Below are 15,097 nucleotides of genomic sequence, written 5' to 3'. Positions count from 1 at the left end.
TGTGGTGGTTTGAACCATTTTATGGCATTGCTACCTGGCAGAGTGGCTTTAAAAGCCATCAGGACCACCATCGTCTTTCCCAAAATACAAGACAGACACAAACAGAAGGCGATGCCAAATGCTGTGTGGCGTAACTGGCATGACCAGTAAGTAGGCTGTCCAATGAAGGCGAGGGCACAAAGGAAGCACAACCAAAGAGAGCTGAGGATGAGGAAGCTGAGCTCTGAGTTGTTCGCCCTGACAAGAGGCGTGTGGCGTTTGAAGGCGAAAATGAGGCCAACAGCAAGTGTGGTGCAGGATCCCAGCAAGGCCACCGCCAGTAACGCCATGCCCATTGTGTCTCCATAGGACAGGAACTCCACCAGCTTCGGTATACAGGCATCTCTCTTCAGGTTGGACCAGTACTCGGGTCCACATGTCACACATTCTATGGCATCTTATACACAACAGTCATAGTAAAAAAAAAAAATAATGATAAATTAATGAAATTTTTTTTTTTATTATTATTATTATTATTATTATTATTGTACAAATGAATTCATCCATTAATTCATATACAAAAATGGAAATGAGGCAGCATGAAATGTTTATTATTATAATAAAAAAGTATTAAAAGAAATATTTATTTATTGCATTTATTTAAAGTTTAGGTGAACATTTTTTTTTTAGAACATATGAAAGTTAAAGCAGGTCTTTGAATTGTGCAGGACGGATGAACAAACTTATAAGAGTAAAAATTTTCTTTATTTGTTAATATAATCCCCTTAATTGTACATCAGCGTTTCACTAGTGCCATCAAGGTAGATTTTTTTTTTTTTTTGTATGCCGGAGCCCTGATCGAATAATTTAGTAATCCAATAAATTTAACAGCATGATTCGTACTCGGGTTAAGTAAAAATAATTTTGCATTGATACTATAAACCCTCAAAAGAATTTTTTTATTTTTTGTTTGTAATGCATAAATAAAAAATACATCAATAGCTTTCAAATGTATTTTACTTAATGGCATGTGCAGGTAACTAACCTGTCTGATTGCTAACCTCTCCAGCTGCACAGAGAATGCAGTCAAAGCAGCAGACAGGGAAACTTGGCCTAATGGCCTTCCTGGTACCTGCGGGACAACTGCTGCTGCAGACCGACACAGGGACCTGCAGAGCAAAGAGAAGGCCGACTAAAAAGATATAAATGACTTTTTTTTGTTATTAAAGAGTGTAATTTTAGCAATACAATAAAATACATAAAATAATATAAAATGCCCAAGCACGATTCCTTGTGGGTTTGGCTTTAAAAGGCTAAAAAAACACAAGGCTTACTTGTCGCTGGTTACCATTCCAGATTATTAGATTTTCCTCTATCAGCAATTTGACGCTCTTGGTTTCATCAAATGTTCCCACCGTGGCATACTCGACCTCACCGGTCTCTGAGAGCTGAAAGTTAATCAGGTCATATAAAGCCACAGGATCACCATTCGCATCAAACTTAGTTTCTTCACCAAGCTCATTAGTGAAGTCCACTTTTTTCAGATAGTGCAGTAGCTGAGGTGTGCAAAAAAAAAAAACATGGAGGAACATGAAGTGGAAATATAATGTCAGACAGGGAAATGACAAAACATAAATAACCAGAGCGCTAAATAGAAAACTAAAAAAAAAAATTTTTGGAGCTGCTGCATATATCTGAATAATAATTTATGAATAGATCATTTTTATGATCCAGTTTTGCATTACATATTACACCTTTTGTAAAACATATCTATGAGACATAAGATTTTTATTGTTCAAGCTTGTGATTTGACAGTTAATTTTTTTTTTAATAATTTTTTTTTTTTGTAATTTAAGTAATTCATTCTTTCTCAGCATACAAATGAAACCACAGACGAACAGACATAATAAATCTTTAAATGTGTCTATTCAACGAGAATTTGTGTTTCTAACCTGCCATGGCTTTATGGTCTGAGTGTCAGGGCAAGCACCCCCAGGGAAGGGTCCTCTCCCTGGCATACATTTCTTCATCGCTTCCAGAGCATACGCAATGGCATACACACCCTTATAAACATTATAGGAGATCCTCAGCTGAGATACATCTGAGTAAATGCTTTTTACATTCGCCAGAATCTCTGAGCCATTACATGGGGGTTTATTTGAGAACGTTCCACTGAATGCAGTGCGTGGGGAGCACCCAAACATCTCCTCCCAGAACTGCGAAACAAAAGGATCATCAGGAAAAATGGAGGGGTGCAGACGCAAAAGGAAAGATTGCAAACCAGGGATTTCAGCCCTGCGAATGGCAAAACCCATGGAGCCCTGCAAAATGGGCTGGAATTCTGGTGTGGTCAGGATTGCAGCTGTGATCCAGGCCTCACTGGCCAACCACTGGATCCCAGTCAGGTTGTGTTTAAGAATCTCAATGAAGAGAGCTTTTGCATCTTGCTCTAAAGCAAACACCAACACCACTCTTGCCTGTGAGACACTTATGCGCTGCACGATCCTGGACATCTGGGCTGGGGCATGGTTTTTGGGAATGATCTCATAAAGAGCGATGCAAGCACCCAGTTTAGACACCTTGTCAATGAAGATTTGGGCGCCTCCACGGCCGTACGCATCATCCCCGGCTACTGTTCCCACCCATGCCCAGCCGAAGTGCTGTACCAGCTGAGCCAAGGCATTCACCTGGAAGAAGTCACTTGGCATGGTCCTTATAAATGCTGGGAATAGCTTTTTATCACTTAGACATGCACAACTAGAGAAGTAGCTGACCTTTGATGAAAGAGGAGAGAAAAGGAGAGGAGAGTGAATTGGAAATGTATTTGATTTAAATGATAATATGAGTAAAGCTCTATGCTACATTAATAGTTTTGTGTTAGATTTGAAACCTTGCTCACCTGTGGGAGTTGGAAAACACCTAGAAAGTGTGCAACCACCAAAGAAAGTGTGGATCCACCATCACCAATCACAATAGGCACCCTGTCATGACAGTTTGTATTACCACTCTCCTCCTCTCTTCCCCCCATTAGCTCCATAGCTGTGTGAAGTGCATGGAGAGGGGAACTGCATGAGTCATATATCTTATAGCCAAGTGTAATGTTTGGCAAAAGACGACTGTCCCTGTTGATCTTTTCTATGGCAAAGATCATTGTCTGCATCCACCGAAATGTCCTGAAATTAAACCTGTCAGATACAATGGTGGATAAACTCTTATTTGGCCCTCAAACTGGAAATCATATGTCACTTATGTTACCTTATATTACAGCTGCATAAGAAAATATGCAAGCTGAATACGTTATGATAGGAAATATACATATATTTGTTATACAACAACAGAAAAAAAATATTGAATCATACATCCTTAATCCTTGCATGTAAATATCAATAAAAAATGCATTAAAATACAAATAAAAAGCATAGATCCAGGCATGATGTGCTTCTTTATTGGAGAATGCATGACTGACCCAGTGCACTGAGCATATTCAGGCTGAGAGCTGAAAGAGAGCCGTGTCTCCATCATTGCATCATGCAGAGAAAACAAGCCCCCCAGCGTGATGTTCCCTTCTCTAGCCACCATAGGCAGGTGCAAAGGGCCGGAGATGACTCGACAAGCTTGCTGCTGAAGAAGCTGACAAGAGATTAGAGTAGAGAGAAATGCCACAGGCATGCAAATACATGCATACCCTCCAATAAGCTGCATTCTGTCTCTGTGCACACCGTGAATCAAGCTAAATATCCGTGGTTGGAACATTCAGTGTACTCCATAGCATTGCATTCTGTATGAGACACTCTGTCAGAACAGCACACGCGACATGCACCGTCAAACATGGTAAACGTGAATGGAATTGCTCATGCCCGCTTTTAAGTTGTATGTGACGGTCATAAATCCTCCTGAGAACATCACTTGGTGGAAACAGAATCGCTCCTCATGACACAAACCTACTGCAATAACACTGCATAGAGTAGCTTTTTAAGGTGGCAGACATTAGTTCGTCAGGAATGTTACAAACAGGGATGATAAAAATATTGTTGGCCTCCACTGAAATTTCCTATTTTCATGAAATAGGTTAAATTAAAGTCCAATACATTATCTATACTGCTTTTCCTGTGTAGAGTCTACATGCATGTCGTTTGACTGCGAGCAGAAACTTAAGTGCATGGAGAAAACATGCAAACTCCACATACACAGACCTGCGGTGAGATTTAAACCCCTAACCCAGGTAATACAAGGCCTCAGTGCTAAACACTATGCCAGTGTACCAGGTTTAAATAGGTGATTTTCACTGGTTTTTAATGCTACCACTGATGTACTGCCTGTTTACATACCTGCATAAACTATTTTGAAAATGATTGCTTGGTTTTTATGCAATAAACTCACATGAACCAGGGGTAGCTCAGTGGTTAAGGCATTGGACTACGGTTCGGAAGATCCCAGGTTCAAACCCCACAAGTTGCCACTGTTGGGCCCTTGAGCCCTTAACCCTCAACTGCTCAGATGTGTAATGAGATAAAAATGTAAGTCGCTCTGGATACGAGCGCCTGCCAAATGCCTAAATGTAGTAGAGTGAATATTACTATGAATAGTCACTGTAGAGGTTAGAAAAAGTTCCAGACATCACGTGACAAAGCCAAATAAATCTAAAATGCAATAGATTGTAGAATACAAATTTGAGAGCTGTTTTAAAAAAAAAGGTGTGTGTGTGTGTAATATTAGTCTAGAAGTGGGTAGGTTTATAAAAGGCTAACTGTGGGTGCAATTCATTCCTTTTTGTTCATGTTTGCCAGGTAATGTCTAGCCCAAGGCTTTATTATTATTAGGGTGTTTAGGTTTACAGATTGCTTCCTCATTAAAAGCTGTTTAGTGACTTTTGGGAATATTTCCTATTTGTAAACCCTGTAGGTTTACTTATTGCAGGCAAATTGAGTATTATGGCATATTATTACTGGCTTCAGGCTATTTTCCTTACTTAGGCCTCTCTAATATCATCAGGAGATTGCTGTATACATACAATCATGATGAACTCTCCCAGGATCAGTCTAGCGGACCACATACAGTAGCACGGTGTAGGAAGCAATACACATGGGTGTAACTTAATGGTAAAAATATGGTGCATTGATTGGTTTTTACCTCTTACATGATTTTATAATTTTATTTTAATTTTAATAAAATATTCTGATTATGATAAATCGATTTTTGAATGAATAAAACCCCCAAAAGCTCAATTTCTCTTCTTGTGTTTCATTATTTGGCAATCATTTTGGTCAGTGCCTGGTGTATTGGAAAGAGGAAACATTGTATTTTTTTTTTTTAGATAGCAAGAAAATGGCATGTTACCTATCAGGACAGCAATTATACAGGCAGGTCTGTGGATGTTAATACTGTTTTACTTTATATTTTATCAAAACAGAATAATATGCACACATATAATGGGCATCTAAGGATCATGCATAACATTTAATACTTTAATAACATAAACAATTATGATTGTAGCAACCTACATAAAGCCTAAACCAATATGAGTTTTGGACACTGATTACATGAAAATGTTGATGATAAAAGAACACAAAACTCCCTTATAAATATGTACTGCAAAGGAAGCAGAGGTGGAAAGAGTAATACAATTTTGTACTTAAGTAAAATTACTGTTACTTTAATGAACTTTTACTGAAGTACAAGTAAAGTCACCCTAAAAAAAATCTACTCAAGTAAAAGTAAAAAGTAGCTCATTAAAAATTTACTCAGAGTAAAAGTTACTGAGTTACTTGTTTTTTTTTTTTTTAACAGCAGGGGTGGGATGGTGGATGGAACACCCTCGCATAATAAATCTGTTCTCTTTGTTGTGCATGAAATCAAAGTGGTTGCTTAAATATGACCAGGGGTTTGCTTTATAAGAATTTGTTGGCATTTGACTTTCACCTATGTCTGCATCACTAACATCTGTTTTGTCCGTCTCCATCGTTCTTGTGAATTTAGCGCGTTTGTTCTCCACGCCCATCAATCAATCAGTGCAGTGGTTTCCAGGGTGCATTTTTTTTTCTTTTTCCGTTGTATTATTTGTATTATTTTTCATTTTCATTCATTTATTTTTTACTCAGTAGCGAATATGATTTAAAATGTAGTGAAGTACAATACTTTAAACAAAACATACTTAAGTAAAAGTAAAATTACAGATTTTAAAAACTACTTTAAAAAGTATAAGTACACAAAAAACTACTCAATTACAGTAATGCGAGTAAATGTAATTCATTACTTTCCCCTTTTGAAAGGAACGGCTGTTCTACTGTACACTACCCCATCAGCCTCAGTGCATCACAATTACCCTCACCTGGGTCTTGTTTTACCTCGATTAGAACCATTACTTAGTTCTGGTTTTCAGCGTCTGGTTAGTAGCTTTTGTTGTTATTACATGTTGCATTGGTTGTGGGATCATATGTGCACGCCTCAGTTTTGCTATAGTCGGTTTATTTTTGCCATGTCTCGACAGCCAATGTATACTGTTATTATTTTCACAATTTTGATCTTTGTTCTGTACTTAGATGATCTGCAATTTCATCCACCTGTGTCTCCAAAAAGTGGCATTACAACCCACACAGTCCCTCAGACTTAATATGCAATGAAAATTATGCAGAAACAGACAATGACCAAGTGCAGAATTAATTAAACCCAGACACAGGTTGAAAGGTTCTCAAAGCAAGCTGGAAGGCATATTAACAGGGAAATAATTCTCCTGAAATCAAGTGCCAGTGCCATTAAAAGATAAACCCAGACCCCTGAAGGACATAATGTGTCATAATGAATGCAATACATGAATAAAGTTGTGCTATTTTGTATAAAACTGACTGTTTTTTTTTTTTTACAAAATAATAGTTATTAAATAAATCACTTTTAAGCATATTTTGCACTGTACTAGACACTTTAAATATGTGGATTGCACAAACGCTGGACATTACCATTCTTTCATTACTATTTATTCTAACTCCATTCCACACAAAAATTACACACACACACACACACACACACACATACACACACACACACACACACACATATATATATATATATATATATATATATATATATATATATATATATATATATACCTACCCGTTCAGCTGCCCTTATTGTTCTATATTTCTTCATACATTCTTCAAATATTTTCTATATTGTGTATTTTTGTTGTACAGTTATTTTTTTTTACTTTAGTTTTTATATTTTATTTTATTCTTTCCTAGTTTTATTTACCCTATATTTTAATTTTCATATTTATTTCCTTTACTATTCATAGTCTTCTATTTAAGGTCACGAGCAGTTGTCTAAGCATTTCACTGCATATCGTACTGTGTATGACTGTGTATGGGACAAATAAAATATCTTAAACTTATTTATAATTTTTCCTGACAAAGCCAAAGCTAATGTGGTAATGTGTATTGTTAAGGTGTACAATACAAGATACCCCAAATTATAAAAAAAAAAAAAATTTTTTTACATCATGCAACTGAAAGTATGTTTACTAATTATGTAAGAACTTTTTGTTCCTCCAGTTGGATCATTTCTAAACAAGACTTCGACGTATTACTGACTCCAGTTTTCCCTTTTAAGAAGCTACACCAGGGACAGAGATTTTAATTTTCCTTAAAAAATATCTTATTTTAGGATCACACCTGTCTTGCATTTTGTTTGAAAATTTCTAATTATTATTATCCACTAGACTTGTGGCCTTGCTAGCAGTTCTGATTGGTTTTTCATCAGCATAACACGCACTGTTTGGTGCTGAGCCCTATAACTTATCTTTTCCTAAATTACAGGATATAGTAAGGAGTAAGAAAAAAATCCCTCATCATTTAACAGATTTTGCTGGGGATTTAGGCAAGGCTCAAGTTGAACAATTTTCCTTGCACATGTTTTGGGTAATGTGACAAATCACAAGCAGGTTTGATTTAGTCATATGCCGGGCTGAGTGCAGACGCATGGATGACCTCCTGGTGAAGACAATATTGTCTGCAATGTGTCACATACTGGCAATTACCATATACAGTAGGACTTTTTTACAGATCCCCATGGACAATGTCAACATACCACCAGAGGGCACTTTCTATCATAATTTTAAAAAGTTTTCTTTCCCTTTTCTTTTAATTTTAAAATGTTTTGCCTCCTTTGCTGTAAAGTATAAAATACACACTACCTGTCAAAAGTTTGGACACACCTAATTCCATGGTCTTTCCTGATTTACATTGTAAAACAATGCTGAAGGCGTCCAAAATACACAATAATCTCCTCTGAACACTTGATATTGAGATGTATATCTGCTACTTCTGCTCTGTGAACCCTTCATAATGGCTCTAATCTGAGGTGCTGGTCGTTAATTGGTGATTTCTGAGGCTTATAACTCTAAATGAACTTCTCCTCTGCAGCAGGGGTAGGTTTTGGTCTTGCTTTCCTGAGAAGGTCTTCATGAGGGACAGTTTCATCATGGTGCTTGATGGGTTTTGCAAATACACTCAACACAATACTGTTCTTGTTCCAGGACAGCTGAGCTTAATGTTTTAAAATAACAACAAACTGAAGGTGTTGTTGTTGTTGTTGTTTTTACTTAATTACATAATGCCATATATGTTATTGTTCTAGAAAGTAGAAAATAAATCCAAAAAGGAAAAAAACATTGAATTCTTTGACAGGTACTGTACAGTATGTTGGATTGTTACTGTGCTGTTGTATTTCGCACCCTGAGTAAGTTTTGTTTTCCTTGTGAGGCCTCGTCATGTTTTCAGTTATTTTAGTGGTTCAAAATTTCAGGACTTTTTCCATTTTTTATTCATTTTTAGTAAAACAACTTTTGCATCTGACCCTGTGGATTTTGTGACAGACTGCTAAACCTAAATATTGATAAAACGAAGTTATTAGGGAAGATGCTTGTCCCAAAGCAGAACTAAGAACAACTTAAAAAATTGGCCAGCAATTGCAATAATATCCATGTGGGGGAAAACTTTTCATTTTTGTCTTACAAAGTAGGTCTCTCTCTCTCTCTCTCTCTCTCTCTCTCTCTCTCTCTTTTGAGAGACCCCTATTTAGCAATTTTGAGAAACAAGATTTTTTTTGTTTATACATACAACATATTTTATGTTTTGTAGTGATTCACTGTGAATGAATTGTAACAAGGAAAAACACATAACACATTACACTGTGTTGCACACAAAACCTTTTTCATTTACAATGGTTAAAATAGTTGCCAGCTGAAAGATCCACTGCCTGGTCAAAAAAAGCGATGCATGTGTTTTATGGAGGCATCCCTTTATGTGCTTTCCTTCTTTCCTACCCTGACACATCCATTCCTCTGGAATTGGGTCAATCTGGACTCATCAGACCAAACTCTGGCTCAAGTCTAATCTTCATTCTCCCTAGGCAAATTAGTCCTTTTTCTGATTAACTTTACTAACACATAGTTTTCTTACAGAAATGCTCTTACTTTTACTATTAAACAGGGCTATTACACTGTTTATTTTTTTGCATGATGCAATTTCAAAAGAGATTAGGTGATCTTTTTTTTTCATTACAGGTTTAAACTCAATTCCACATTTCTACTGTTAAACCCAATGTTTTTTTAGCTTCATGTTGGCAAATAATTTGATCCTTCCAAATGATGTTTCTGAATGTTTTTATGTTATACATTGTATTCATAATTACAGTAATTATCAAATTAAGGGCTCTCCAGGACTTGCTTACTTAAATCCAAATTATGACTTTTTTTTTTTAAGTATTAAAAATGTACCATAAAGACAGCTTTATAAAAAATAGTTTTTATTTGATTTATTAATTTAACACTTTATGTGCTGTTGTATTATTATTATTATTATTATTATTATTAATAATAATAATAATAATAGTAATAATAATATAGTGATGATAATAGTAATAATAATAATAATAATAATAATAATAATAATAATAATAATAATAATTATTATTATTATTATTATTATTGAATAGTAAAATGGCAAAAAAATAATGGTATTGTGATTAGGTGATTTGGTAGAAACAGGGCCTCAGGATAGCGTCATTAATGAGTAGAAGCCTGTATTTTAGTTTGAATTCTCTGTGATCTTGAGGACTGATGAACCTGAAGATACTTTGTGTTCATTTTTGGATTATAACATTGCCATAGTTTAGTTTCTGTTACATAAATTAAATATGATTTGAAAATTATTAAGCATGAGTTGTTGTAAAATATGATATAACTGTTTTGGGCAGTAAGACTAGTAAACTGCTGGTGTTGAAGTTATTTTATTGATTTTAATTTACAGTAGGAAATATAAATTAAATAGATATGGCATATGTTCAGAATATTTATTTTTAAAACTACAGTATAATATAATTATCCTGTTTCAGTTCCAGAAATGGCAAGCAGAAATGAGTCATCATCATTTATTTTTAGGCCTCTAGTAATAGGAAGTTGTGTGCAGTACGACACTGCACATTAGGCAGTATGTAGAATATAGTATAGTTTAGACTTAATCCTGCATATTGTACCATATCGAAATAAATATCTTATGCCCGATATCTTGCTTGTGATTTCATACGTTTGCAGGCATAAGACAGCAAATGTGCATGTTAGTGTCCATGTGTAAAAATTCTGATAATATGCCAAAAATAAATAGTAATTACACAATGGCTCATTAAAGTTACAACTGTTTGTTAGCTCTGGTCTTGCATGGCCCAGTTTAAGTATTATTTACCAGGACCTTTATTTTATAAAACCGCACCAATAGCAAAGCACATTATTGCAATTTACTGAAAGGTCACTAACAATCAGCAAAGCCATCTGGTCATTTGATGCCAGACTGATACAATAGTTTTAATGTTTTTTTTTTTTTTATTATTATCTGTTTTCAAAACAATTTTTATTTAAAAAAAATATTAGTATGAACCAACAGGTGTAGAAAAAACAACAACAACAAAAAAATCAATAAAGCCTTTTCTCTTTGTCTCTAGAGTGCAAGTGATGGCTCCAACCTCACAAAAACAAATCATCCTTGTCCCGAGGGCTAAGTTATGTTCTAAATGAGCTCAAGAAAAACAAAGTTCCTGTTTTGTGCCTTTGTTTCAGTTTTTAATTAGCAAATGCTTAAAGACATGGTTTAATTGGAGTTAAGAAATAAAAAACAGCAGCTGAGGGAGTTTCAGTGGAGAAGGGCATCTCCGACGGATCAGTTCTGCCCAGGCCTGAGGACAGGTGTCAGGTGTGGGGCAACTTGTTAAACATGTGCCAACAGGTATCTGTTTCCATGTCAGTTGTTAAAACAAGAACTTGTCTCATTAAAGATGTTGTTCTATATTTAATTAGCTGCTCTGCGTTAAATGCAAGCGAAGTGCTGAAGATAACAGGTGATACACAGAGGAATAATCTTTTTGGTCACAACATGATTAAAAGATAAACAGCCCGTTCATCATGACAGGTTGAAGCAAGTTGAAAAACATTTGTAATTAATTAAGTGAGGATGTTTTTTTTTTTTTTTTTTTTACCTATTGCTCTTTATTAAATGATGTAATACTTTAGCAACTTTCATGTGGTCAGCCTTAATTTTGAGTTCACATTCACATTTAATGCCCACCACATGGTGTCCATCATTCAAAATCCTCTTTGTACTGCCCACTTACAGTCTTAGCCTGCCTTTATGAAATATTTTATTAGTAATCCTGTCCTCTTATACTACTGTACCTTTTACAATATACTATTCTGATTAAAATTTTAATGATCAGGGTCAAATGTCAATACAAAATTAACCATGGTAAACACATGGCCTTGGTTGCTCTAATTATGACCATGTCCTAATTACTATGCAGGCCTCGCTACAGTATATGTTTATTACAGGAAATGTGTATATTATATGTATACTTGAGTCTAGGAAGAGTAAAGTCATGTACATTCAATGCTCATGAAGGCCTAACAAATAAGAACTTTTTAAAATTAAATGTAACATAAAGTTTTATTTTTATTTTTTATTATTAATTCTGAACCATAAATCTACCCACCTTGGGTACCCACCCAACTGGACAAGCAACTTTATCAAGACTACAGAACATGGGCTGATCTATCAGCATCAGTTAACTATATTTGGACAATAATCATGAAAAAAAAAAAAACTTTTCTTACTAAGCACCCGTTGTCATATTCTCACAATAACTCTGATTTATTGTCACTTTTTAAATGTAAAAGGGAATCTATGCAATAATCATCTGAGCTGGAAAATATAGTATAGAAATTACATAATAATATATTAACCACTGATACCAAAAATCTAATGTGGCCTAAAATTATTTTCACTGTTTTTTTTTTTTGCACCTACTAAACTTGATCAATGCCTTAAAAAGGGAGATGTTGGGCAACAGAATAACAACCGAAGAAATACAGTGTATTTGAAATTATGATGTCCTCAGATGAGGATAATGAAGTTCCATAAGGTGAAATCAATGTAAAATGTATTACATTAGAAGCCTTTACTTAAGGCCTATGTTATTAGCAATGTACTGTATGTGGTAATTCAATAGTGGAAACACTGGACTACTGATCAGTAGGTTGTGAGTTCAAATGCCAACCTGACACTGTCTAGGCCTTGTGCCAGGCCCTGAAGTGCACTAGGTTTTTAAAAATAGGGCCACCTTCCAAATGTCATATAATAAATAATATATGCCTGTTATGCTTTTTTTAATCTGTTGTGGGCTTGACAGTCTCAGTCTCTATTAGGAAAAGTTATAATAATATGTTACATTTTATTTTAACTGGTTGGTTAAATTTAACCATGTAACTGGCTGGTCCTCCACTGACATTACCTCCTGCCAGGGATATTTGTCAGCAAAATTATATAAAATATATATAATATTTTAATTTGGTAAATTTAGTAATAGTGTAATAGCATGATCTCCAATACATAATGTCTAATAAATTATATGTTTGTTCTTATGAGTTATTGCTTTAATCTGGTCACCAAGATGCCAGCTTATTTGTTAACTATCTCCATTTCCCTAATATAATACGTATATATCAGTCCTGTATAAACTAAGCAACATCACATACAATTTATCAGTATAAAGATCAAATATTTAATTTACACCATATATTAATATTCAAATATTAAACTTTAACAATTATATTTTTGTAAAAAGTATAAAGAAACAAGATTAAATGATGTTGTGCCTCAGGCAAGGAGTTAAGGGAGACAGTACAGATGGGATGATAGAAGAGAAACAAAGAGAGGTGGGATCTATAGGGATTTAGAAGGTGACAAGTTACAACCTGAGAGAACAAGCTTACAAAACAGAATCTGTTAAACAAACACAAATAACAGTCATATTAATTAGCCCCCTACTGTCTCCAACATAACAAAATTAATTCTGTATCTGCAGGGATTGACATTTCTCTGAACAACAGTGACACAGCAAAAACAATGTCATCAACAGCTGATTTAAATCTAAATTATATATTATTTATATTATTTTGTTTTTGTAAATTACACATAGGTTAATTTTTTAATGTTACTTACTAGCTGAAATTATTTCAGTGTTTAGAAATGTTTCATAACTGTACATAATTATAATACATTCTGTATATACATGATATTTCAGAGGACAAACGCACGCCTCTTTGGCCTTAAAATGATGAAGGCCTCAATCATTGAGTGTACTTTATGGACCCTAGTCCATATTTTTAAAATAGTAATACCTTAAACATTTTTGAAGTGTATAGCAACTGTTATAATATAGAAGATTTTTTAAGTTAAAAGAAAATTAGAAATAAAAGTATAGAAAATAAATGAGCAATGGAAATGTTAAGCCCTTCATACAACCCTGCTTTTTATCTTTGGATAACAGCAGAGCCTTGCTTAAACTTACAATTATTTCTAGTTTATTCTGTGATGAAGGCCTACAGCAAACCAAACCACACAAAAATCGCAAAAGTTTCTAAGTGCATTCTCATAACTTCCTCAAAAGCTCGTATTTTAGCAATCCTATGTAAATTCCTGTCCTATACTTGTCCAAACACTTTTAATCCCTAGTGATAATTATTTAAAGACTTCTTACTTATTTATTTATATTATTTATATATTTGGCCAGTCAAAATCATAATACATATATATAAATAACATTGCTCAAATCATATCACTTAATGTATAATGTAAACAGGCCAAACAGATGTTAGACTGCATTAATTTTGGGAATGCCAATAAGCCTAATCTACATATATCTTGGAGGAAACCAGCAAACCCACCAAGCACAGGGAGAACATAGCAACTCCACGCACACAGGCCTAAGGCGGGAATTGAAACCTCAACCCAGGTTCAAGGCCACAGTGATGCACTTTACAAAGCCACTGTATACGTTTCATGACTTAAAATGTTTGAAAAGGGGGTGCAATCAGGTGCAAAATATAAAAAATTTATAGATAAGGATAAGGGTGAACTAGTGCTGCAACAGGATGCCATGACAGCCTGCTAAACCATTCTTTAAAAAAAAAAAGAATAATAAAGTGTTTCATGTTTGTTTAATGATGTTTTTATGAATATTGGTAAGTTCGTTATTGTTCATTGCCTTTGCAGTGCACGTCTATGAATGGTGCACTAAATAAAGGGGTATATCTGTTTGGCTTTTTTGGCTCAAATATGAACAATCTTTCTCAAGGATTGATCACTATACTTTTTAATTTTTACAAATGGCTAGGTAATAAAGCAAAAACAAAAATATTTATTGAAATCTTGGCATTCTTGGAAAATTAGCCATCATTCTGAAATGAACATGGGAGGTTCTGTTTTGGTTAAAGGAATGTATTTATTTTGCTTGTATGGTTTGTCTCCTCTTAGAGGAAGGCATCACTGAACATTAATACATAGTTCTTTGAATGTAGTTGCCCTTATGTAATAAAACCCTTTACGAACAGTTGGAGACCATGCATGGAAAGCAATGTTGTTGTCAGTCACACTAAAAAAGTGTTTGAAAGCTTCATGGCTACTGACTAGACATGTCTTACATGCTCTGTGAAAGCTTGGTAGTTGAAGCAGAGAAGATCCTCTGACAGTGGCCCAGGATAGTGCTTGCCCTGTGATGTGATTGACTGGTGAGAGGGAAA

At 34.8% G+C, this 15,097-nt stretch overlaps 1 protein-coding gene across 1 annotated transcript in view; it reads right to left on the bottom strand.

The window, feature by feature from the left end:
* The window catches only part of LOC128527996 (extracellular calcium-sensing receptor-like), a 3,967-nt gene extending 466 nt beyond the window's left edge, over window positions 1-3,501 (bottom strand). Inside the window, exons 1-7 of the mRNA XM_053500701.1 lie at window positions 3,446-3,501; window positions 2,879-3,164; window positions 2,364-2,753; window positions 1,932-2,300; window positions 1,314-1,535; window positions 1,025-1,148; window positions 1-436 (exon numbers count right to left, since the gene is read on the bottom strand). The exon at window positions 1-436 is cut by the window's left edge and continues 466 nt beyond it. Of these exons, the coding sequence (XP_053356676.1) occupies window positions 1-436; window positions 1,025-1,148; window positions 1,314-1,535; window positions 1,932-2,300; window positions 2,364-2,753; window positions 2,879-3,164; window positions 3,446-3,501 (1,883 nt within the window). The remainder of the gene's footprint in view (window positions 437-1,024; window positions 1,149-1,313; window positions 1,536-1,931; window positions 2,301-2,363; window positions 2,754-2,878; window positions 3,165-3,445) is intronic.
* Between the last annotated feature and the right edge of the window lie 11,596 nt (window positions 3,502-15,097).

Source organism: Clarias gariepinus, chromosome 7 (assembly GCF_024256425.1).
Source record: "Clarias gariepinus isolate MV-2021 ecotype Netherlands chromosome 7, CGAR_prim_01v2, whole genome shotgun sequence".
NCBI classification, from domain to species: Eukaryota; Metazoa; Chordata; class Actinopteri; order Siluriformes; family Clariidae; genus Clarias; species Clarias gariepinus.
The sequence above is the reverse complement of the archived record's forward strand: the minus strand, read 5'-3'. Positions and strand labels throughout refer to the sequence as shown.